General features: G+C 42.3%; 1 protein-coding gene across 4 annotated transcripts in view; it reads left to right on the plus strand.

Moving 5' to 3' along the window:
• Positions 1-26,773, plus strand: part of Kif26b (kinesin family member 26B) — a 462,091-nt gene that overhangs the window by 291,352 nt on the left and 143,966 nt on the right. Inside the window, exon 1 of one of the 4 annotated variants that reach the window (XM_013157641.3) lies at positions 6,513-6,950. The exons of the other annotated variants lie outside the window; for them this stretch is intronic. Coding sequence (XP_013013095.1) covers positions 6,928-6,950 — 23 coding nt within the window. The 5' untranslated portion in view covers positions 6,513-6,927. Of the gene's footprint in view, positions 1-6,512; positions 6,951-26,773 lie in introns of those variants that run through there. 4 annotated transcript variants of the gene reach the window in all.

Genomic DNA, 26,773 nt, shown 5'->3' on the forward strand with positions numbered 1-26,773 from the left:
AGTTCTTTTGAGAGGAATAAAAAACTCTCTCTCAAATCTGTCAGACTGAAGATCAAGGTCATCCCAGCATGGCATATCTGAAGGATGATTATTGTCCATAAAAGAAAGGTGGGTGGTGATGGAGAAGTTTAAAACACCAGGCAGACCAATGGATTCGGAGTTAAAACTTGGGGGTTTTACGACTGGCTTTCCGCAGGGTGGCTGTCTTGCCTTTCGAAGGTTTGAATCCCCACTCTCCTAAGTGGAGCTGGTAAGTCCTCCAAGGCACCAACCAGCTCCACTGTGGGATTCCATGTCCCATGACTCCAGCTCCCTTGGTAGGTCTGCCCTTGCCTTTGTCAGAGGGTCAACCCAAAGGCCATCATAGAAGACTCTGCTCCCGTTTGAGTGCAAAGGCTTTCGAAGGAGAGAACCTGATCCCGCTCTGGCCCTAGAGGCCACTGGTAAAATACCAGTTCCCAAGCTTGCAAGAGCTGTCATAGTGCCTCTGCAGACTGTTGAAGCAGGTCAGGAAGTCAGGGCTGCAGGCGTGGGAAGAGAGGAGGCCTGGGCCCTTCTGTGTGGGCGGGGTCCTTGATCACGTCCCCTCTGACACATGGCTCTGTTCTGGAACTTCTTTGCGCCCCTTGCCACATCCCTTTCCCTGTACTTTCCCTTCTCCTCTTCTTCCTTCTTCTGTCTGTTTTCATCTCTCTGACTTTTCCCTTTCTTCTTTTCTCAGTTAAAACTGGCAGTGGTCAGAACTGCTTACATTCTCATAATGATGCTTAGAAAACAGAGGCACAAAGACTACCATGGAAATGGTTACCTTTAAGTGAATTTAAATTAATAGATCTGTAATTTTATGATGATTCAACCTAGGAAAATAAAACACTAAAACACAATATTGGGGCTTTGGGTGTGGGATGGACTAGGAATCAAACTCAGGACCTCTTTCTTGCATGCAGAGACCCTGCACTGCTGAGCTATATCCCAAGCAGAAAAAGTCTGTAGTAGGTTTCCATGGTGACTGACTACTCCAAAGAGTCGCCAGGAGTACACTGTCCCTCTTAGCAAACTTGGAATCCATATTTATGGACAAATGAAGTTTTGAAGATGTTAAAAATTATATGTAATATACAAATGTCAGTATGTAATATCGCATAATGCGCTTCCATTCCTTGTCAAGCTCCTTTTTCTGAATATGAATTTAAAAATTATTACCCAATGTAATCACTAATGAAATATGTAGATGTTAGCCCATCAAGGAATACAAATTTCTTTTTAACCATCTCTGCATTGTCTTTTCAGAATACATATGATTCATTTTAATCTTGACATCTTTAAGTGATTAAGGATTTCCATACTTGTGGCATTTCCCACAGGAAAATTCCATAGGTAATTCAGATGTGATTCTTTTAGAGATTTTTTCATCACTTATAAGCATTTGTTAACATTAGACCTTCTTCTTTGTGTGTGAATGCAAATATTTTTACATAAAATATGTTACTATGGCTTCAGCTGTTTGTGTTTTCTTTTTAATTGTCATCTGGAATGGTATCTTCCTATAAGGAGGAAGAAAGACCCTCCTCTCCCTTAAGCATATTAACTGACAATGAGACCTAGTTTGTTTTTATGTCCACCAAGTCAGCATTCATCATATGCATTACTGTGTTTTGGGGCTAGAAAGGAAGAGATAATGGCAAACTACAGCCAAGGAATTTAGTTCATTTAACTAAAATTTCTTTCTCCTACTTTACCCATCTTAAATCCTCCTGATAGCCCTGTAAACTAATAAATTGTCCAGACTCCTCTAGGAAACTATTCTTAATTCCATCATCATTTTTATTTCCCTATCTGTCCAATAAACCAGAAGTTAGCCTTAAAGGCATCTCCTTTAATCTATATTAGGATATTGTCTTTATATGTGAGTTTTGTTTTTCCAAATTAGTAGATGGCCTTAGGTACCATGCAGTTATTTTATTTTTGTGTGCGTGTCTTTTCAGAACAGTCAAAACATCATAGTGTGTTACAGATGAGTGATTGTCTATGGGGTCATCTGAACTAGTGCTCTACAAAACAATTTTAACTTCCAAGTCCCTGTTTCAAGTGAAATCTTGCGAGCTCCTCTGTATATTAAACAGATAAAAGCAATTGGAAGGCATGCTATGGCGGTGGTGGGGAACTTCTGACTTCTTCACACCTCCAGGAGGCCCAAGGGCTTCATGGCCTCCATTTCCACTAGAGAGAGAACTGCGACTTCCAGAAATAAAATCAGTTGCCTAGCATTTGGGTGAGGGCGGAAGAATCAGTTTTCATTGCCTTGAAGCTCAGACATTGCTAGAGGTACTTGTATGGAGGTTGCTAGTAACAAATCCCAGAGCACAAAGGCACCCCGGGAAGTTGCAGATTGAACTGTCCTGAGCTGACACTCAAATGAAATGGGGTGTGTAGGGTTTCTGTCCACGATTCAAATCTGTAGGAATGAGGAAGATGAAGGACCGTACAGAAAGAAAAGTCTCAGCTAGCCCCATGGGGTATCTCTGGAGTAGGAATGGCTGGTATCACCTCCTGCTTTGGACCTGATGGCTGGGCCCTCACACCCTTACCACCAGCAGGCCCTGTGTGGGGCTGCTGTGGGAAGGCCAGGCCCTTGGCCTTCTGCAGCATTCCGTGGCTTTTCCGGCTGAAGCAAACCCGGAAGAGCTAGCAGCTGGGGGTCGACTGCCCATTGTTGGTTTGGGGCAACAAGTTCTTCCTGAAGCAAGTCTTAGAAGGTACATTGCCCTAACTTTCTAGACAAGTGTTGTAGTTAGGGGTTGTACACTGAGAACAATTAGAATCAGGACATGGAGTTTATAATATTATTTTTATAATGGTCACCGGGAGTTAACACAAGAAAATGCAGGAAATCTATCCATAACACCAAGGACATAGAATATTTAGTCAAGGGCCTAAATCCCACAACAATGTCCCACATGAGTCCAGATGAAAACCCAGAGCTCATGACAGTGCCTCCCACAAGTCCAATTGGAGGTTCAGAGCCCATAAGAAGAACTCATACCAGTCTCTACAGATCTGTGCCGGAAAGGCCCAAAGGTCAGTGGTGGAAGCCAGGAAGTCCATGCCAGCGGGGTGAAAGAGCTGTGCTAGTGGGGTGAGGGTTCTATGCTGGAGCCGAGAAGTCACACTCACAACAAAGACCAGGACTGTCCTAAAAGGCACCAACAGCCATCCTCGGTGACACAGAGGCCCCGAGCTCCTCCAACGACAAGAACAGTCAGGTACTTGCCAGGAAGCCAGCGTGACAAGTCCATCCTGGGGACCAAGTGGCACATGTCTTCCCCTCCAGAGCCAGGAAGCAATGCTCGATGTGAGGACCAGAGCTTTTTCAGAACCAACAGCTCAAACAGCAACTCGTAGGAGAACCCACAATGCCTCCATGCAACAATGCATTAAGGCCTCAACACCTCAACAACCTCCTTCTCCTTCTCCACCTATTTATCCTGGCAACTTTCCTCATGTGGAGCATCAATGGGATGCTGATGTAATGTAGCTGGCATTAAGCTGATCACCAGTTCTTAGTCCATAACAAGAAGGCTCACCAAAACAGTAAGCAGAAAATGTGTACAGTTAAGGGATTGCAGCTCAGAGAAATTGAAGGACTTGCTCTTGATCCAATGGCTCATGACTTCATGAGTGGGACCCAGGCCCAATCTTCCACATGCAGTCTGTTGTGTTTCCTACTGCAGGTCATCAAGCCCCAGCACAATAAAATGGGCATTAAGTGGGTGAAACAGAGAAGGAAATGGAATACAATGCTAAGATCCCATCTTCAAGCACAGAGCAGTCTAAGGACTGATCGTTTGTCAAAAGATGAAGCAAACTCAGCACTGTGGAGTCAGGAATCTCCAGCCAGAAATTTGGGGTGGTCACTGTTATCTATTGGCGTTCTCTGTAATCTATTGTTGGTGCCAGGACTCCTACTGGCCACGTGCAGCCCTTTACTGGCTAGGCAATTGCTTTGTCACCATGGGTTGCAAATATGTCATCTTTCTGAGCTCCAAGAATACCAGGTTATTAAAAAACTACCCAAAACCATCTCTGCAATCCTGCACATTGTGCCAGTTCACCTCCGCCTGGACTCCTCTCACCTCCGTCTGGACTCCTCTCTGCTTTTTGTGTTATTAACCTTTTTAGATGAACTCTTTGCAACTTTTACTTTTACCCTCTACTAAGTCATAATCTCTACCAAATGCTCAGTGTTATGGTTTACTTAAAACTATTTCTTTAGTGTGAAACATATCATGCATGAAAAATAATATGTGACATTTAAATTGATGCCAAGTGTAAAGACTAATGATAGAGCAATGTGCCCAACCCCAGAGTAAGAAATTCTCATGATATGTTTAGCCATTTAATTAGTACCCATTGAATGCCTACTTGTGACCAGAATGTGATTTGAACTTTCTTTTTTTATCTTTCTTTCTTTCCTTCCTTCCTTCTTTCTTTTTTTGTTGTTTTTTATTTTTTGAGAGAGGATTTTGCTTGGTCATGCAGGCTAGCCTTGAACCCAGACTTGCCTTAAGCTCAGGGTGATGCTCCTGTGTCACCTGCCCAAGTGCTGAGGTTACAGGTATACAGCACCACACTTGGCCAGAATTTAGAACATATAATTATGATCGAAAGATATCTGGTCTATGTAAGTAGTTTATCATTAGTGGATAGACAAGAGAGAAATGAGCCTATAAGTAATGGGATGCATAAAGGTGCTTGCAATGAGACATACAAACCACAAGTGACTGGAGCTATTACCTCTGCTTGGATTTAATGAGGATGTAACTTGACTGGCTTTTAAGAAATGGAATACCTAGAGAAGAAGAGAATTCCAGCAAAAAGTATTAGCCAGATTTCTGTGCACCATAACAAAATACATGAAATAAGTCAACTTATATAAAGGAAAAGCCTCTTTTGGCTCACAGTTTTGGAGGTTTTAGTCCATGACCAATTGACTTCATGGCTTTGAGCCTGTGGCAGAACAGTATGTCATGGCGGAGTACACAGTGGAGGAATCCAGTTTACCTCGTGGCCAGATACAGAGGAGAAAGAGCAAGAGACCAGCATCCCACAATCCCTTTGATGGCACACTTCCAAAAACACAAAACCTCCTGCTGGGCTTCATGTTCCACCATCCCCCAGTAGTACCATTCTGAAGACCAAGGCTTTAACACGCGGGCCTTTGGGGGGACGTTTATGATCCAAACCATAGCACAAAAGGTACAACCTGCAGTGTCGTGGCTGTGGAAGTCTGGCCATTTTGGAAGTGGCAGCTTCATTGCTTTCATCACTGTCCTTTGGTTTCCAGGCAGTCTCTGCTCCCTGCTCTCCATGCTCTGCCCACTCAGATCTGTTTTGTTTCCCCTCCTACCACCTGAATGCTACCATTCCCACAAGTGTCCCATTAGTACTTTTCTGCCTTCAATGCCTTGTTTACTCAAAAACTAAGAAGAAATGTGTCCACCATCCAGGCTAAGAAACTTCAGCCTGCATGGCGACCACCTGTGAAAACGCCAATTATGGTCCCCACCAGCTCAAGCAGAATCATTAGGGTAGAGCCCATGGACTGGCAGTTTCAACGTGCTTGTCACTTGGTGTTCCTAGTACAGATGCCTGGGCCCTCACATGGAGAAACACAGGGGAAGGATTTGGAAGGGTTGTGGGGACTTGGGGAATCAGCAACCAATGACCTGTGTGTGGTGGCCCCTTCTTCTGGTCTACTGTGCCTATTTCTTTTCTCCTTTAATTTTCTACTTCAGTCCTCTGCTCCTGTTCCTGCTACTCCTGCCTTATTTCTTCCACCTGTTCTTGTGCTTTGGGAGAGCCCTACTTGTATTCGGTCCTTGCTCCAGGCCACTCCTTCCCCTGGGCATGAGCCAGACCTCAAGAGCCGAGGGGGGCACAGATCTATTCGACCATCACTGCCCTGCTTCCCAAGTTAGAGGAAAAGAATTCGGATCCCAGATCAACTGGGGAAGGGCGTGATCTGAGATTGCATCAGAAGCAGAGCTGTGTGTCTGATTTTCACTTCCATTACCGAGAGCATTTGAATACTTTCAAGACAGGTAAACCGTGAGACTAGATGTTTTTGCTCAGAAAATGAAAGGTATGCCTGCAGATCTTACCCTCATGGGGATGTATATCCACATCTGTTTGTCTACAAGTGTTTGCTGGCAGAGTCACACACAGGTATAGAACCTTGGTTCTGCTGGCTTTGTCTGCACATGTATGACTCCATGTGTACACTGATGTATAATTAAAGATCTTAAACACTTGGTTTTGATGGTCTGTTTTGCAGCTGCTGCGCTCAGAAAATTCCTGAGCTACTGTGGGTTAATGGGAGTTGCAGCAAGTGTTTCTCTGCTGGTCTTTTAGTAAAGCTCTCTCTCTCTCTCCCTCTCTCTCCCTCTCTCTCCCTCTCTCTCTCTCTCCACCCCCCTCCCTGCCTGCCTGCCTCTGCTCCTCCCTCCCTCTCTGTGAGATAGCAGACAAGAGAGAAACTGGTGCGGCTTCCTCTGAGAAGCGAGCTTGCATGTGTGGATTGGCAGCAGCCTGCGAGCTCTTCTCCCATCCATGCAGTGTTCTTGGAGGGAAATGCAATGTTGGAGCAGGGGCTGACCTGGACTGGGGAGGTGGCTGGGAGCTCAGGGAGGCCTGCATCATGGTTTAGTCCCAGGCTGGGATCACAAGAATGTTTCAGAAGGGTCTGCTCTGAGAGTTCCCAGACCCCCATGGATTTTAGAATGTTTCAGCCTTTTCTCCTTCACCTTTGCACTATCTCACTTCCTCCTGAGATGGCCCCACATCTGCAAGAGACATTTGAAAGAAGCTATTTATTAGCAGACGTGAAGAAATGGATTCTGCATTTGGTTCTTTAGCCATGACTTATCAATGATGATGGATTGGAAAGCAGTGTAAGTAATACAGCTATATTTGTTCCTGTAGTTATATGGTCCATTTTACTTGCTTTTTTTCTTTCTTTAAGTTTCTCAGTGCATTTCCTTTTAAGAAAAGTAAACCTAAGTGTGTAAAGTATTCTGAAGAAGTTAGGGATGTGTAGATTACAGGAGCTTTCTTCTTGTGTAATTGACTTGCAGAATACATGCAGCTCTATCAGAAGAGACACACTAACTACTGACACAGAATCTACAGCCACCCCCTGGAAGATGAGAATAAAACGGGAAATAAATGAGCAGGGTTTTAAACTGGCAGTCTTGCTATAGTCAGTCTTATTCAGAATTGTTAAAATATTCAACATTGGTTTGTTTTAGAATCAAAGACAGAAGTGAAATGTGTTCTTTTTCCAGAATCATAAAAATAAAGTTAGTCTATGGCTTTCAGAAAAGGTGATAAGATTTTTTTTTTCTGGCTATAGAAATATGAGTTTTTTTTTTTAAACTAATGCGAATTGTCAGCTGTGTTTTTTGTCCATTTCAGCTTTTTGAAGGCGATCCCCCTCATTCTAGAGTGCAGTGTGAGGTGCAGGACACTTCAGGTTGAAAGCTAGACAGTACTAGTCTACGGCAGTCAGAGGGTTTTCTGCCTTTCTGCCCTGGGCTTTTATTCAAGCACTTCAGTTCCCAAGTATTCAGCAGGGAAAACCCAAGTAACTTCAAGACCAAAATCAGGTCATTGCACAGGAGAAAAGAACTGTTATGTAAAAGATTAGAAATTGAGATTTTAAGATGTTTGCCTTCTCTTTGAAATTTGAAATGTGGCTAATTTTGTATAGAAAGAGTAATTTAAGCTTTTGTGATTAAAAATAGTGTTTTAAAGAAGATGTTCAAGATCATAAATCACTTAGGGAAGGGCACCAATATAGATTGCTGACTTTTTAATACTCTTTTGCAACTTTTCCTTTTAGTCTGTGCAGTAGTGATGAGACCACTATTCCTGGCTTCTGAAAACTTGCTTGAAGTGGGAAGTGGGATTTCTAAGCATAACACCTTCATGAGTTCCCTTTGCCTTCCTCTACCACATCCTAACCTCAGGCAGGCTGCCGTCTCTCTCACCTGCCCCCCACCTTCCCCGCCTGTCTCCCAACCCGCAACCTCCCCTCTGAGTCTTGGAACCCCATGAAAGACCCTTCTAAATATTCTCTTTGAACCCGCCCTGCCCAGCTTTGGACAGAGAGAGCACTGTAATGCAACACACAGAACAGCCAATTTTGGAACTGAATGAGCTCAGTTGATTCCTGAATATTAAATCAGTTCTGTGAGCAAGAGAATGAGATCATATCTTTACAAACCTGATCCAAAGTGTCCCCAACTTTATTCACTGGCATTTAACATCATCAAGGCTGTGGTGCCGAGCACCTGAGGGGACCCTCTTAACGCTGAACTAAATCCCCAAATGAGTCTCAGATTCCTCCTGGACAAATAGACTTGGGCCACGCCTTTTAAAATATGTCCTTTGTTATCAAGAGGAATCCGAGACAGAAAACACATGTTGGCAGAGTCACGTGAATGCCTCTCTGCACAGAAAGTAGCTGTATCACAGGGGAAATGCTTGTGATCTTGTGCTGTTTTGTTTGGGTTTCTTGTTTATATGAGCTCTGTTGGGCTCATGCATCTGGAAGAGGTTTGGAAAGAAGAGGAAAACCTGGAGCAAAACATGCAAGGAAAAGGGAAATCATTAAAAATCAAAGACAAGAAAGGGGAGAATTTTCTTACCCAAACTCCAGCTGCCAGGATTGTTTCTGATTCCGAATTAAAGCTGGTATCAATTGCAACTTTCCTGGTGAGTGGACGTAAAAATTGTTTCATAGTGCTTTTGGATTCAGAGCAAAGAAGGGAGATTTCTCCAGGAATAGGAAAGCAAAGGTGCTAAGAAGCAATCTTCTGGGTTTCTGCTCACTGTAACACAGCAAGCCAGCCCCTTCCATCCTGTTTTCTCCCACCCCAGCCCATGCACCTCCAGCCCTCTGAAGTGTCCCTGGGGTCTTGCCCCAAATCCCCTTGGAATCTCTGGGTGTCCTATTCAAGCAACAAGATTAGCTGCCAAGAGCAGGGTTTTCATGGAGGGCGGAGAATGCGTTTTAGTGGTAAAGGAGCCAGATTTGCTGATACCTGCAAATAACCTTTGAGGGAGGCTGCTGATTGGCATCAGGAAAACTGCTGAGCAATTAAAAAAATACTGGAGTCAAGGTGAGAGGGGGGCAGGGAGAGAAAGAGAGAGAGAGAGAAAGAGAGAGAGAGAGAGAGAGACAGACAGACAGACAGACAGAGATGGGCTGTCTTTGGAGTACATCAAGCAAAGTTCTGTGAAGCACCCAGAAGGTCCGAACTGATAACACCAGATGGCTACGATAAATCTTTAACAGATCGATACCTTACAGATGGAACCAGAGCTTTCATTTGGGTCTGATGTTCTGCTGAAAAGCTCTGCTCCAGACACAGTGCCAGTCCTCAGTGATGCCCACTGTGTGTCAGGCACTCTCTGAGAGCCATCTTCTTTGGTGGCAACTGGATCCCTTCTCCAAAGCTGGCAGCTCCAGGAGTGTTTTCACAAAGTGTGATCAGCTCTGCAGAATGCTGTGGTGCTTCTGTTGTGCTCCTCATCATTTTTCTTATCAGACTTGCTGTTCAGGTTCCAGTTGTTGCCCTGTTGTCTCAGCTGCTCATCCTCAATTTCACATCTGCAATGCTCACTCTTCAGGCCAAGGGGTTACATTCCTCCCTCAACTTACCTATTCTGCCGAGAACCCCAAGTCCCTAATACATCTGTGCCAGAGACACACAGTGTGCTCCTTCTTACTCTGAGAGGGTGCAGGGTTAGATGTGGCTTTGATAAATTAGGAGGATTATAATTAATGACAGCATGTCATAGTCTTAAAACTGCTCAGGGAGTAGATTTTAGAAGTTCCACCATAAGAAATATGTATGCTAAGTTTAGCTGTTCACAGTATATACATATTTCAAAACAGAATATTACATACAATTGATGTATATATTTTCTGTCTACCTAAAAGAATAAAACAATGGGAAGTTTTATGGTTAGATTTACAAGAAAATAAAATACAGATTTAGAAAAGAAAGATGATTGGCAAAGTCGCCAAGTTTTCCTAATCAGAAGAAGGATTTGCCTTCTCGGCTAGATGTTTTCTCTCCTTGCCTTTTTTTAGAACTCAGTGGAAACACACTATTAGGTGTTCCCTAAACTCAGTAGAACCAGCAGTTGTTCCCTGCATCTGAGATACTGACAAGTAAATTGCCTAGCTCTTCTAAGCTTTTATTTTTCATATCAATAAAATATGTGCCAAGTTTCCCTACTGTGTTACCTTTCTGGTACTATGAGCAATACCTCAAGGGATCAACTTGTGCAGAAAAAAATTTATTTGGACTCACAGTTTTGCAGGCTTCAGACTGTGATTGGTTGGCTCATCGAATTGGGCCTGTAGCAAGGCAGTACATCATGGTGGAAGCACATGAAATGGCCCAAATCTACAGAGAGGAAGAGCAAGAGACTGAGGCCCCACAATTCTCCTTCCACAACCTCAGTGACCTAAAATTTCCTTCCACTTCAGGATCCATCTCTTAAAAGTTTCTGCCACTTTCCAAAATGTACCAAGCTGGAGACCAAGTCTTTACACATGGGACTTTGAGTGACATATAGTTCAGTCTTTGCAAGAATTAAATGAAGTAAACCCCAGGGCTTAGCATGAGCCTCACCATGTCCTTGTTATCAATGCTGTGCTTATACTGTCCTGTCAGACATTTTCAATAGCGGCCCCAGACCCTACATGATGGGTGCCTGGAAGGCAGTGTGACAGAATGGGAAGAGTACTGGAATAGAAATCAGAAGCTGGGTATTTTGGTTCCAGCTGTTAGTAACCCTTTGTGTGACCTTAAGACAATGACCACACCTCCTCTGTGTGCCAGCTTTTCTGAAATGCTTCTGTCTCCCTGAATAGGGTGCTGCATACTCTATCATGAGCCACGTGGGTCCCTCGCAGAGCAGGCTCTCTTTCTCCCGCCTAACCCCTTTCTATTTGCTTCTCCTCCCCAGCCCCTAAGCCTGAAAAGGGCAGCTCTTCTGCAGCTCGGTGGTACCTGCATCTCTCCATCTCAGGCTTCACCATGGAGATGTCTCTGTCTGCTTCTTACTAGTCTATGGTCACCCTAACAGTGACAGCTCTATCTTGAAGCTCTGTACTCTGTGTCAAGACCAGGCCCCTGCTCCATAAACATGCACGGCCTGGCTGCATGCAGGAAAAAAGGAATGAATGCAGAATCCTTGCCCCGCTCCAGCTGTAGATCTTGAGTGGAGATAAAATGAAGTTGATGTGTCCAGAAGGCTTTGTGGAGTATGTCCGGTACCTGTGGTTGTCTTCTGTTTTAGTATGAGAACCACATGCTTTTGGTACCAATATTTTTGTTCATGTCTTAGATACTAAGCTTCATCTAAGCTTGTTCTTTAGTGGAACAAAACAGCATTCTCTTTGTCCTGGCCTTGCAAAGCGCCCATTCTTTGTCCAGAAGCAGGACAGACTTATGTGGGCCAGAAACGCTGAGGTTTGAAACTGTGAGCAACAAGACTTTTCGTTCCAGAGTGAGAGATAAGGCTGAAAGCCAGTGCCCCCTGGGAAAGCTCTCTGTAATTTAGCCTTACCTGGGGCAGGAGAGGGGGATTTCAGACTCCTCCCTGAGAACGTGGAGGAGGGAAATGGGCTCCTAACAGGAAAGGGGAGGGAAGGAAAGGGGTCCTGGGACACAGAAAATACACCGTGGCTATTTCGAGGAGGCTTTCTCAGGAGGTCAAAGAGTCAAGGAAAGAGCAAAACTGTTTTGAGCCTGACAAGCTCAGGTCTGAATTCTAGCGTCGAGCTAGGGTCTTTGGTGTATTCCATCAGCCTTCTCCCAGGAGGAGCATTCGGATTCTATTCTGCTTCTCTTGCCAGTTTATTTTCAATGTGGGACTAGCCACAGCTAAAAAGGCTTATTTTCCCTTGCTGAGCCCAAACTTGGAGGCTCGGTCTGCCGTTATACTTTTCCATGACAATTCTTCAGGTCTGGTTCGTGAAGAAATAAGTCCTTCCTTGCTATTAGGTCTGGGATTTTGGACAGGAAATGTTCTTTCCTTCCAGGGGAAAAAAATAATGTTTAACAGAAATGGACAGTTCCAGTGGTCAATCCTGAAGCAGAGCCACAAGACAGAGTCTGGATAATGACATGAAATCATGCACCTGCAGGTGCTTAATTAACAAGCGAGTGTAGGGATGTATCTAATAGTACCTGTGTCTGTACAAAGGTCCACAGCTGCCTTTGCCAGCAGAGTGTGCACACAAGATCTGTCACTTACCTCTTCATGTCCAGCCCAGGAGCTTACATAGGCTCATTTATCACTTCCTTTTGACCTTCACTGTTTCCTCAAATGAGCCCTCTGCTGTGCCTTAGTGCAGGAGCCCAGGTGTAGGGTGAAATAATGAGCCTGTAAGGCTCTTCTGGGCCTGCCCATTGGCTGCTCTAAAGGCAAATGGAGGAATCCTGCAAACCACAAGGCTGAGATGTCATCTTATAAATATGTAAGCTCCTTGCTTAGGTGATAAGCTCCTTGACAGCCAAAACTGTCATTTGCACACTGTCTTCGGTTGAACACAAAAGTTCCAGTAACTGTCTCTGGATGCCAGGGACTAAGAGCTGGGGAGCAGGGCTGGGAAGACAAAGCTATGCACCCCTGGCTGCTCCCCAGGGCTGCCCCACCATTGAAGGGCTTTCTCTGTTGGCATTTGGTTACTAAGTGTAGACAAAACTTCACAGTGTGGCACTTGGGATGGGAAAAGGGTCAACTATGAATATGTAAACAGGGCCAGGAGAAATAGTTTCTAGCATTTATCTTTGAGCAATAGGAACTATATTGTATAAATTTAACTCTGTTGTATTATATTTGAAACTTTTTGGGGGGCTTAATACAAATCTTATCAGTAGCATATTGTTCAAATATAAGCCTGCAGATCAAATACTGGTCAGAAAGCAGATGTGTAGTACACAAACATTCATGAAGTACTTAATATGTTATAGGTGTTTTGTAAGGTTTGTAGGATTAGAATGTGAATCCAGGAGCAGCGTGGTTAAGATGCTAATTAATTTCATTGTAATGTACTATGATAAGCCATGAAATAGTTATATTAGAAAAATGTTACCAAAACATATAGAAGAAAAGAATGAATTGTGTTTTAGATGGTGGACAAGAAGTCATACACATTAGAACTGGGTCTGGACTGCTGGGCGAGAAACTGGTACGAGCCTCTGTTTATGTGTGGAAATATTAAAACGGATGGGTGCCGTGAAATCGCATGATGTGGTTATTAAAACTAATTTTGGGATTCTCAAAATAACCAACGATTAGTAATAGATGACATCACATAGGTCATATAATATACAAAATAAATTATAAAACAAAATTCAAAATCAGGTCTCATTTTCTTGATCCCTTCCCATCAGATTCTAAACAGAGCGCTGGCACCAGACCCACATCTGTGTTTGGGACCTAGGGTTTGTGACTTGACGGCTTGAGGTGGTATTAGAATATCCACTTCAAATAATGCTTGCAAAGGGAGAGCTGTTTGGGAGAGAAAACAGAAGAATGAGTTCAAACAAACTTGATTTCACTTGCAAAGTCACAAGTCCTCACCAGAATGCTCTCTATAGTAAGAACCACAGAATTTTATAGCACCTTTCAGGTAATTCGGTCTTTGTACCTTTGTAGTTAACACTGTGCCTGCTAGCATTCTGCTAACCAGTTACTTTGTTAAGCTGCATTCAAAAAACTGAGAGTAGTGGGATACTAATGAGCCTCGTAAAACACTAAAGTGTGGAATGTTTTAGATGCTTTTCATAGTACATGGAAGCAGCACAGTAGTTATAGAAGCAATCTGATTTTAGAATCCTGTATTCTGTTACTTTCAACTCATTGAAGAATGGCATTCTGTGTAAGGAAATTCTGTGGAATGTCTTTAGGCAGAGGTAGTGAGAGATTTCTCACTCTTACACGTTCATTCTTGGATCCACTCAATACACTCATTCATTCATTCATTCATTCATTCATTCAACAAATGTTTCCTAAAGTTCTTGCAAGCTGTCAGATAAATACTTGAATGAAGATAATGATCATACTTTCCAGGAACTTACAGCTTTAAAAAGAGGTGAAGACATGTACATAAAGAATCCAATCAAGGCCTGGTGTAGTAGTGCATGCTTGTAATTCCAGCACTTGGGAGGCTGAGGCAGGAGGATAGTTATGAGTTTGGGACTAGCCTGGGCTACAAAATGGGCTCAAGGCCAGCCTGAACTGCATAGGGACACCCTGTCTCAAAAAAAAAAAAAAAAAAAAAGGAATCAAATAGAAATTATTTTTGAAGTACAATAAAAGAGAACTATTAAAGTTCAGAAAGTGAAATTGTTGGCCATAGCCTGTGATACGGTATTAACTCGGACTTATACTATTCGCCTTTGTTTGCTTAAACTTTCAGTATCCCACAAAGACAAAGGGGCAGGCAAGTAAGAGTTTGTCTTAACCCATGTTTTTATTCTGGGGAAATGCAAAACAGAGTCAGAACTGAGTTGTTGAGCTGTCACCATTAGTTGAGAGCTAATGAGAACATTTTCAAGTACAAGAATATTTATTTACCTTGAAAATATAATCTTGAGAAATATCTATATTTTTTAGAAAAACCAAGTACTCACCAGTCAGATACCTATAAATACAAACAATAGCAAAATGCATGCCTGTTGTGTGGAGAACCACCCCAGAAAACATGGAATTTGAGCCCCCTCTGGAGGAAAGAAAGAGAGCCCTCCCTTATGAGCCTGGCAGCAAATTGTTTGTGGTCTAAAGATCAGAGGTAGATAAAACAAAACAAAACAAAAAAACCTAGTCTAATCAAATTGACTTTGGGATTTAACCTTACAAAATACAAATCTGCAGCCTTTGGTTCAGAGAACCTAATGAGTATATTTGCTTCAACTTCAAAAACAATTCCTCTCTCAAGAGCTTGGCAAAATAACTGTTGGGCACAGACTAACAATGATGTAGAAAAATAATTAGTATGAGTACAATAATTATACTCACTTTGTGGACATAATAGAAAAAATGAAAAAAATCTTATGATAAAATATTTTGTGCATTGTCATTGAGAAACCAGGAAACCTTCAACACAAAAATATCTGTTCATTCATTTATTCATTTTTTTAACTTGTTTATCTAGTATATACTGGATATCCTTCTTGGCTACTAAAGTAATAAAAGCACTTAGCTTCCTGGAACTTCCCTGGGAAAGACATCAGTGGTAGGGCCAGCTCTGGCCACTTGCTTTCCCTTCGGGAACAGGACAGCATTAGTGAATGAGTTGATAGGGGGACAGAGAACCAAAGACCTCAATCAAAGAATCAATTTGGGAAAGTCTCAAAAGGTTGGATTATGCTATGGTCTTTAAAAAGTGAGAAACAGAATCTTGTTTTATCTCCCTACAGAATAAAAATGATCATCTTCTCTATAAATAATGAAGCGCCTCGTAATCTGACAGGCTTTTTTGGGAAGGTATCCAAATGCATCCCAAGCATAGCCTCCCAGACCCTCGCAGCTAGAACTGTCCTTGATTAAAAATCACCTGCACCTAGACCACAGTTTCCAAACTGTCTTATGGATGGGAGATACATGAGAATGCAAGCACTAGCTATCAGGAAGACGTGCAGCCAGACCTCTATCTTCTGTGATGGCAGTGATTCTGAGTTAAGTCTGTCTGTCCATCCATTCGTGCAGCCCATCCATGTCCGTGCAGCGCTCATTATGGACAAAGCAATGGGAAGCACACAGTGATGGAAAAGACAGACGCCTCCTGGCTTTATAAATCATTCAGTCCGGGGAAGAAGCAGCTGGTCATGACAACCATTCTTAAGAAGCAGCCTGTGAGTCCCAGTTTCATGCAGCCTCATCTTGGCCAGGGACCTCACTGGCTGGTGAGAGACATGAGAGGCAGGGTGCATCAGCCTTCATGACCTGCACATGCCCTTATCTCCAGTGCATGACAGGAGGTGACACTGCACTGAGTTTAAATTGTGGGCCAGCTGCCGTAGTTTGCTTGAGCCAGGATTCTGTTTGTACTTACTACTGACTTTGCACATGTACTCGCTGAAGTGCCCTCCCAAGACATCGGCTACAATGCTAAGCAGTGTAAGGTGGATAATCAGTTGTCTTGTTCCCGGTCGTTCTGATAGAAAGATACACTGTCAGAGGAGCAACTACCAAGTAAGTAATTACCTTTAGCTCACAAAGTCTGCAGACACACAACAGAAGGAATCCAGTTTTAGCTGATGGTTTTCAGGGCAAAGCAACTGCACTGACAGAGATATTCTTGACATCTGATTTAAAGCATAGAAGCCCCAATTTATTAGTTCAAAGTAAGAAGCCCTCTTTTCTGACCTTTCTTAGCTATTAAAAAAAAACTGTCTCAACCAATAAATTACCCAAACTCAGGGTCCAGGACCTACAACTGACATCAGAGTCAATATCATAGAGTAAGCTGCAGCGCTGTGTGTTGGTAAACCCTGATGGAAACATTGAGCAGAAGGCAGGGTTTAAAGCAGAGGCATCTCATCCACCTTGATCATTAGGATTTGTGTTTGAGGAAGCATAGGCATGGAGATTTCCTAAAAAGTTGTAACTAGAAATTTTATTTGACCCAGCTATTTCCCTTTTAGATGTCTTCCCAAAAGAGTTAAAGGCATCATATTACAGTGATATAAGCATGGCCATGTTTATAGCAGCACAATTCATAATAGCTACATCTTGGAAACAGATGACTGGATTTAAAAATATGGCACTGATATGCAATGGAGTACTGTTCTGCCATAAAGAAGAATAAACTTGGGGCTGGGGATTTAGCTCAGTGGCATAAGTGCCTGACTTGTAAGTGCATGGTTGTGAGTTCAATCCCCAGTACTGATAAAAAAAAAAAAAGAAGAAGAAGAAACTTAAGTCAGTCATAGTAAATAGATACACCTTGATACCATGATATTAAGGGAAATAAATTAGATACACAAGCTTAAATAGTGCCTAGATGAGAGACCCAAAATATAAAGAGGAAAATTAACAACCAATGATAGGAAGTAGGGAGCTCTTTTTCAAATAGGGATCACAGAAGCTGGGCGTGGTAGCTCACGTCTGTAATCCCAGCCCTCGGGAGACTGAGGCAGGAGGATCCTTGCGAGTTCGAGACCAGCCTGGGCTACAAAGTGATTTCAAGGCCAGCCTAAACTGCATAGAGACCCTGTCTCAAAAAGACAAAAAAAAAAAATAGGGATCAGAGATGAAGGCAGAGGTAAGAGAAGGGAGGGAAAGGAGATGAAAAAGGAACTGAGATGTGTTCCATACAGGTACCTCCGTACAATGGATGTGACTGTTATGTGATGCAAACTTGGAGTAACAAACTTGGAGTAACAAAATATAAAAACTGAAAATAGTTTTGAAAAGAAGCCTAAGGAAAAATCTCCTAAAAATTAAGGGTGTGCCTTTCTTATTGATGCTTTATTATAAAATAATGTTAGCAAACGTTTACTGAGTGTTTACTGTGATCCAGGAACTGTTCTATGTCATATACTTGAATATGTTTTTTGGGGGGTCATTCAGACCATAGAAACACCTCATTCTCACCACCTAACTGGACTACTTTGAAAGGACTAGAAGAATCACATTGTAACAAAATTACCATGTAACATGCCATTGGATGTGAGCACCTCTTTGCAATTCTGAAACAAATCACCCAGAATGCCAATAGATAGTGGAAAAATTTCATGTAAATTTTGCTTAAGGGTTTATACCTTACGAGTTCCCCAAACTGATATTAAGCAATTTATAAAATGAGTATTAAATAATTACATTTATAAAATGAATATTAAGTAGATTACATTTTAAATATTTTGCAATTGGACATTAATTAGGTTATGAATTTTACAGAAGCAAAGGCATGCAGAGGAGAAAGCAGGAAAAGAAAGAGGAAGGGAACAGAAATATTTATTGAGCTGTTTTTCGGTGTGGATCATCCTGATAGCCACTTCGCCACACTGTAGGCACTTCATCCTCACACAAGGACATTTAATGTAGGTGTCCTTATTTTCATATACATTAAACATTCACATGTAACTCCAAGCCTATGTGCTTTTCACATTTGATGTAGACTACATTGTCCTCCCACAGTAAGCTTCTACTTGATTTGTCTGGAGGAGTGTAGTGTTTCTGGGAAGATTTTAAGAAATGGATTCTTAGGTAATGCTACAAAAACCCACACACTTGCATTTGCCTTAGTTACTAAAAATTCAGAGCCTGCTATAAATAGTACATACTCAATCAACATCTACAGAATAATATGAATTAATAAATATAGGATAATAAGATAAAAATATAATCTTTTATAAGCTATAGAAATGCTTTTATGAATGCTTTTTTATTAACCTCTTTAAAAAACAAAGCTATGCCATAGTATCATGATTTAGTACAAACACTTAAAGTACTCAAATTTAATAGTTCATTTTTTTTATATTTCAGTTGCTCAAAACAGTAGCCTAGACTCCATTATCTTACTTCTTCAGGCCCCATTTATTTCTTAACCCACTGCAGCAAACTCCAGCCCTCCTCTGATTCTGTTGAAGGTCAATAATGTATCTATTAATTCTAATCGAGCAAACACTTTAAATTTTCTCTCCTATTTGGTTTCTCAGTAGTATTTAACATTGTTGACCACTTGTTCTGTCTTTCAAATGCTATAAACCAGGTGTACATTAAAAGTATATATTTTGAAAGTAAGTAGCTTCTACATGCAGAGTCAAAGGCCAGCATAAAAAGAAAAATCAGCCCAGCATGGTGGTGCTTGTTTATAATCCCGCTACTCAAAAGGGTGAAACAGTTTCAATCCACCACGGGCACCTTAGCAAGATCCCAGAAAGAAAAAAGAAAGAGAAGAAGGAAGGAAGAAAGGAAGAAAGGAAGGAAAGAAGGAAAGAAGGAGAGAAAGAAGGGTTTGCCTAGCCTGGGTTTAATCCCCAGTGCTGAAAAAAAGAGGGGAGAGACAGACAGACAGACAGACAGCCATCAGAATCTTATCATTCCTTAACCATTTTTTTGGTTATTAGTCATGCATTCTGAAGTGTCTGTGTATCTATAAAGCACTGAATGACTTCCAACCTTTGTTAATTATTAGTGATGTGTTTGACAGAGGGAGAGCTATCTAAAATATAGCCATGTCATTCATAAAGAAGATGTATCTGAAATTTTAATAGAAATCAATTTGAAATAAGATCCAATTTATAAAAACTCAAATTACAAGCAATTTTTAGGAAGATGTACAGGACATAAACATGGAGATCTGAACAAGCGATTGATTGCTTATGTAACATGAGTTCTGTTCTGTCCAGTCGCACCTGACTGTATTCACAGACACAGCTGGATGGCATCCTGATTTAGAGAACAGGTTTTCTCTTCCTTTCACAGAATCTGCTCCTAGAGGCTCCCTCAAAGCATAGACTGTTTTTCCCTGTGCTAACATGAGACCTGGTGATTGTACCCTTACCGAGGGATTCGGCATTAGAAAAATTATAGCTGTAATTTGTGTTTTAGTAAAGTGGAGGTATTACTTTAGAGCTATATAGCTACTTACAATAGTATAATTATGCTCCAAATCTTACAGAAAAGAGAGAGGGCTATTTAAATGAATATTCTAAAAACTCAAGAGTATCTACAGCAAAAAACACTAACTTTATATATTGTAAATTTCACCAACCTATAAACATGACCCTGGGCTTAATCTCCATCTCCTCCTCTTACTGGAGACTCCTCTTACTGGAGAGGGCCCTCAAACTGAGTTATGTCCCCCCTCTCACCCTTGCACCTTTAAAAAAGCTTTTTAGAGTCAGAGTCTTGCTAAGGTGTTAAATTGTTCAGGCTGGGACTGAATTTGCAGTCTTCCTGCCTCACCTTCCCAGAGTCCTGGGCTTGCAGGTACATGCCACCACCTATGGCTTTTCCTTCCGAATTCTACTGCACATGCACGCACAGGTAGAAGCCAGCCCCAACCACTCCCCGTGCAGCGTCAGAGGAGGCGCCCAGTGAGCAAGACTCAGTGCTGGGTTCTTCTCCTGCTTGGACATGTGCAGCCTGGAGCTGCCTCGTGCTGCTTTATAAGCTTGTCTCTCCTGCCCTCTGTGACCAAAGAAACACACGCATGCAACAAAAAGAAAATTATAGGTCTTTGTTAGCAACTTTGACACAACATTGCAAAAAGAATTTGCTATGAGGTCTGGATAAGTCATGATTACTGTATCTTCTTCCTCCTTTTACATTTGATTTTGTCCTAAAATATTCTCTCATAACTGTTATCTATTCCAGGGAGATTGCATCTATGATTTCTTTTTTCTAATTAAAAACAAAAGCTGCTTCCTTTCTTCCTCTTTAGAGTTTATGAATGTGAGTGCACTTTTTTGCACAGTGTGATGTTGCCCTGTTTGCAGCTGTCTGCACATCTTAGGTAGCCTTATCTTGGCCGAGTAAGAAAAAGGGGGATTCACATTTCTACCTCCCAGCCTCTAGTGGGGCTGCTAGGATACCAGCAGTCTAAACAACTATTCTGAGCCTGAAGCAGCCTTGCAGTAGTGATGGCAGCAGGGAGTCTGACCCACTTCTATATCTGTACACACTGTTGTTGTAATGCAAATTAGTTTTCTTTGAAATAATGTAATGATTTCTTCAGACTTTAACTATAGTAAATAATTTTTTAAGTAAAACTATTGATATGATAGGGGAAAAATCACTTCTTTTAGCAAATGAAACTGTTATATTCAAATTTAATTAACCAAGAAGCCCCCAAACCACAGAGCGCATCACCCAGCATTGACAATTAATTAGTTTTGCTCTCTGAGAGCTACAGGTATTGAGCAAAGAGTGATGGATTAAAGGCTTTACTTTCTATGCAAAAGCTGGCCATTTCTAGCTCTCACACCTCCTTGATCATAGTTTGCCACTTTGGGCAACAAATTATATCTGGAGTGTGTAATTTCATGTCAGTTTTTAATTTCACATAATAAAAAAATGGGAAGAGTGAGAATAAAGCAGTATTGTTTTCCAATAAAGACAGTAAATGTGAGCAAAAGCAACTGCTTTCCAGATACTTGTGCTTTTCAAGACAGTTTTCTACCAAATAGGGAAGGAAGAGAAATAGAAATAGGGAAAGGGTGACAGGAATGGTTACCCCCGGCTTTTAAGTGGGTGATCTGTTTGTGGTGGATCAGGAAGCATCTTCCTTTTAACATTACATTTGCATATGTATAAATGATTTAACTGGAAACTATCAAAGCTAGCATCTAAAAAGCAGCATGATGTAATGAAAAGAATGTTAAATTCATTAGATGCTTGCAATCAAATTATCTGGAATATGCTTATTCCTTGAAGGAATCCTCATTTTCCTTGGACAGTCCTCATACTGTAGGAACATGCATACATATGCATATATTTTTCTGTAGAAAAATCAAGCAGTGGTGTTCCATAAGGAATGGGCTTTGGGCGGAGTACTGGAGATCAAACTCATGACCTGCTTGCCAGGCAGACACTTATGCCACTAACTAAATCTCCAGCAAGGCTTTAGTTAATCTATGATTGTCCTTTTCTCCGCCTATGTTGTAGGCAACTGAAATAGCTGTGTTGTAGGTACATGGTCTTATCAGTTCCTGAGAATATTCTCTGTTATTTATGTCTAGGAGAGATAGTGGTAATGCTGATTAACTCAAATCATTTCTATCTGGGTTTGGGAAGAGAATTTTTAACTAACATCTGTATTTATTAGGGCCTGGTGTTTACAGTGCTTTTAACTTTTGTGTGGAGCCCAGTTTGCACAGGTGTGATTCAGGAGATAAGATGCTACCCAGTTTTCCTGGGCTCGGAGCATCGGCCCAGAAAGTTAAGATCTGCAGACAGGGAGCATCCATGCAGGAGAACTGATGACCAGAAGGTCAGAAAGCACAGTTAGAAGTACTTGAGCAGCCATATGTGGGTAGGAGAGATCATTCCAGGCTAGGGCCCAGACTTGCAAGTGGAAATCAAGCAGGTAGGCAGAAGCCAAGATGTGGGAGATCAGGAAGCTAGAGCAGGAGTCTGGGAAGACCAAGACACAGAGCTTGGCGCTGGTAAATAAAAGAAAAAGAACTGATAGAGTTGGATCACAGGTACAGCAAGATGGTCACTTATCCAGATGAGAAGCCACTGGCATGAGGTCGGACAGCAGGCAGAGGAGGAGCCCAGGGTGCCAAGGAGTCCGTTGACCAGTGAATCATAGCCCCCTGTGCTTGCTTAAGGTGGAACCCTTATCTGCCACTGTCCAGGTCATCTGTGTTTGTTATACTTGAAGCAGAATGCCCCAAAGGCACATCTCCAGCCTTCTGGGTTCCTGATGCTTTTCTCCTCCCAGATAAAGTTCTGATGAGTGCGAGCTGGCAGGTGGAGTCTGCCTTCCAGGACAGCAGGGAGGAAAGGAAGTAGACACTTGTGTGTCTGAGTGAAGGTAGTGATGTGTGGGTAATGGAGCAGCTGAACGTTACAGACACAAGTCAAAGCATCTGTCACACGGCACCAGAGGCAGTTTATAAATTATTAATATGTTCCTCGTAGACTTTTCCATTCCATGTGAACTTGTGAATAAGTTTTGGTTCATTCCTCTTCCAGTGCCCTTGAAAAAGTGGGATGCTGTTTCTTAAAAATAGAAAAGATTGCTGAGACTTGAAGCAAATTGGTACCTTCCCAAGGTCATTTGGTCCGAGAAACAGAAATTGTCTGGTTCCAGTGAGTATTTTCCTCTTGATCCTGACCTGGAACTTGCCATCTCAACAGTATTTGGACCTGACTTCTTGGAAAGCGGGTCAGACAGAGACAATTGTTGTAAGAGTGTCAGCTTGTCCTTGGGCAGCCAATAGAATCTGCCATAACTTGTCAGGTTCTGCATAAAATCAAATCCATTAGGGAAGGTGTTCCCAAGTTTCTCTTCAGTCCTGAAACCCAGCCTCCACAGATAGCATCTTGCTGATAGAAAAATGGCCCCATCAGAGTCCCTGTTCTAGGAAATATTGAAGGAAGCTGTGAAGGTCAGCAAGGTCTGGCATCCCGCTGCCATGTAGGCAGGTATGAGCTGAGGCTGTGGGGCAGCAGAGCACAGAACTGAGCAGGAGCTGTATCATGGGTTGAGAGGGGCTCATTGCTGGTCAGACAGTGCAAGTCATTCTTCCGATGCTCCAAATCCGAACATGCATCACAGAGCCACTGAATCTTCAGGACCCCCAGCATCATATAGCCCAGTTCCCCATGCACCTGCAGAAGCAGATGAGAGGATGCCTCCTGAGAGCCTCTGTGTAGAAGCCCTCAGCAAAACAAGACTTCACTGCTGACAGGGACTTATTTGGCATTCCTGAAATGCAGATCTCCACAGCCAGGAAATAACAGGCTCATGCTTTCCACTTGTGCTGAGCACTCCATGCCAACGGCTAACTCTTTTATTAACACTTTCTGGTTCATATGGGCATATTAAAAGGTCTGTTTTCATTGCAAAGGAGTTTGGCTCAGCAAACGCTTTCCTAGGTACTTGACTGTAACCAAAGGAGAAGGTTTCAAGAAATTTTATTCAAGAAATCAGTTTAAGAAAGGACTCCTTTTCTCCCATTATTTTTGTCATTGGTCATATTTTCATTTACCCATAATGCTAGCCATGAACAAAGTACACACATAAATAGATTAACAGCATGCACCAGCAATGTGGTTTTCAAATATTGCTTTTTATACTTTTTGTTCCACCAGGCATGAGTGGATGATGTTCAGGGAAAGCTTTCGGTTCCTGCCAGCTGGGTAGTGGGTTTATCCACTATGTTTTCAGATTCTCATGGCTCTTCTTTATCTCTGCTGTTCTGGAGCCAACATAAAGTTAGTAACATTTGGTGGTGTGGATTCTTCTCCTCTGTGAGGCTTAGGAGTAGACCTATACAGGGTAGCTGCTGAGGGACTCAGAGATGACGATAATGATATTTATAGTTTAAAAATTCAAAATTTCTTCTGTGTATCATTCTCATTCAATAAATATTGATCGATTGACTGATTGATGGATTGATTGATAAATTTCTGGAGCTTTGAGATGCATTCTAAGTAGCCTCCAGCATTCTTTTTATACACATAGAGGAAGAAATGTGAGGAGGCAGTAGATGTATATCTAACGCTGTGTCATGGTCCTGGTGTAGTTGTCATTATTATCATTATACTAGGACACACTCCAGGTTGCAGGAATGGAGAAACCATTTTCATGTAATTTGCCTTTCACGTCCTAATTCTGGCCCTGACCTAACTCACTCAACTGAGACATTTTCTCTCTGTGATATGGAGAGACGTTGCTAAGCAACGAGATCAGTAATTGGTAAATGCTTATATATGATTCGATTTGAGTTACAAACAAAATATGCAACTGGTTTTTTTCCACTTTATTACTAGACAAATGATTATCATTTGGTTTTATTTTTGCCAAAATAAAATAAAATAACTGCTTTCATTTATCAAAATGCATAATAACAGGATGTAGTGGAAAGACCTTGGGTCTAGAGGACTGACAAAGTGAATCCTAGTATCAGGTATAAGAATCACTAATCTTCTGACCCTGAGTAAAATAGGGAACCACGCAATCTTAGTTTTTGTTCTTTTTTTTTCTTTCTTTCTTTTCAATCTGTACTTTGCAGGAAAAATACCTGGCTCCAGGGTCTGGTAAAGGATGGATGTGAGGATATGTAGTTTTTAGAGAAAATGAAACATTTCTGAGGATGGGCATCCTCTAGAATTCCAGGCTTCTTGATCTTGGGATCTTGCAGTGTTGGTGTAACTCCAAAGGTGGGGTTGATTAAGGAGTACTGAGTGAACACACACCACCCCCTAGAAGACACAAGGCTGTAAGGCAGATCTAGGGACTTTGGAAGAAAATGAACACACAGTGAGTTCACAGTGCAGTGGCAGGGGTAAGACAAGCAAAAACTGCACCCCAAAGCAGCATCTCGTTAAACCTCAGTATACAAGTCATATCTTCTCAAAACCAGTTACTGTAAGACTTCAAAGGAATGAATGATGATCCAGGAAGACTGAAGGAGTCGATGAAAACAATCTGTACAAAGGCCTTGAAGCACAGGTGCATACTTAAGAATAAATTCACAGCGAGTCTCACTGTAGGTATTGTGCATTCACTTGTACAAATCCATCCATGTTTCACTTACAACAGGGTCTAGCTGTCTTGTGTTAATACGACGTTGTTTGAGGCTGGTGGTCAGCCTTGTTTTGCCTCCTAGCAGTAAACATGTTACTTGAAGTCATGTCATGAATTATCTTCGCCACTAATGAAATGGATCATTTACATAAAAGTCAAAAAACTGTGAGGCCCATATGTTTCTTCCGTCTCTGGAGCTATGGAAATGTGCTCCCTGAAGCCAATTAGAAAACAGAGGGTGAAGGCAGACAGTCTGAGTCCTGGCAGGGGGAGGTTCCGGGATGACTGACGTGTTCCCCTGGCGGTACCAGAATACTTTCAAATAGGTGCCGTTTCAGACCCAGGCATCCCTGGATGGGTGCCTGGCTGTTTCTGGGAGATCTGCCTCAGACCATGGGTTCTTGTCACCTCGTCTTGCTTTTATAATCTGTTTTATTATCCTGCCTCCTTTGTCATTGGCCCCATGGATTTCCTAGGAGCTGCTGTGATCTGTCTTGTCGTTGCTCATTATCAGATAGTCTTAATCCTCGGACCATTGAAATATTCCTATAACAGCAGCACTGGCCATTTGGGGTTGTCCTCTGCCCCCGAAGGGAAGGTTCTGAGCCACCATCCTCATCCTGGGTTGGAGAGGTTGATAGAGTTATTTCCAAAAGATGAAAAATATTAACAAAAGATGAGAAATATAAAATAAAAAGCGGCCTTTATTCTGAGAACACGGAGAGAGATGACCGGCACCCCACCGCTGGCGTCCGACGATCTCTCCGGCGGACACGTGGCGTGGGGGCCTGTAAATAACCTCGGTTTGGGGTGGAACCTAAGGCGGGCATTAGGGATACACAGGTAGCCCATTGGTCCTAGGTTTGGCGCCATATGTAAATTCCCAGGGGTGGGAAGATGGCGTCACAGGTAACTTCCTAGGGGCAGGGCAAGATGGGGCTTCCTGCTTCCGGCTGTGGCTTTCCTGGCTACAGTGTCCTGTCTGGGCCAAACCTTTCATATCCCGTCTTATGGTTATTATTATGAAAAGGGGCGAAGATTTCTCTCTTTAACTACTTCCTGCTGGCAAAGGGCGCTGTACTGGAGCCTAGGGGAGTCGACGGGATGAAGGTTGATGCCCAGGTAGATGCTGCTGCCAGGTGTTTTAGCCAGGACAGCTTCACTGGTGAATGCACGTATGTCAGACTGGAAAAACAAAGAGACAAAATGTTATGAGGAGACATGGCACTGTCATATTTAAGGACCCAGGTGAGGTAGAAGGAAAGGTGCCTTTGATTTAGACATATCATTCTATCAGGACCATGTTGAGGTAGAAACATTTCCACGGTGAGGCAGAATTCTGAAAATTAAATGTGGGGTTAGGAGGAGTGGAGTTATGAGAGGTGATTACTCCCCCATCTGAAAGCATAAAAGTTAAGACGGTAGGTTGGTGAGGCTTGTCTCTGGTATGCATGATGTTGGAGTCTGTAGGCAATA

This window comes from Cavia porcellus, unplaced genomic scaffold (genome assembly GCF_034190915.1).
Source record: "Cavia porcellus strain 051 isolate PalLab524CR breed Dunkin Hartley unplaced genomic scaffold, mCavPor4.1 scaffold_26, whole genome shotgun sequence".
NCBI lineage: Eukaryota > Metazoa > Chordata > Mammalia > Rodentia > Caviidae > Cavia > Cavia porcellus.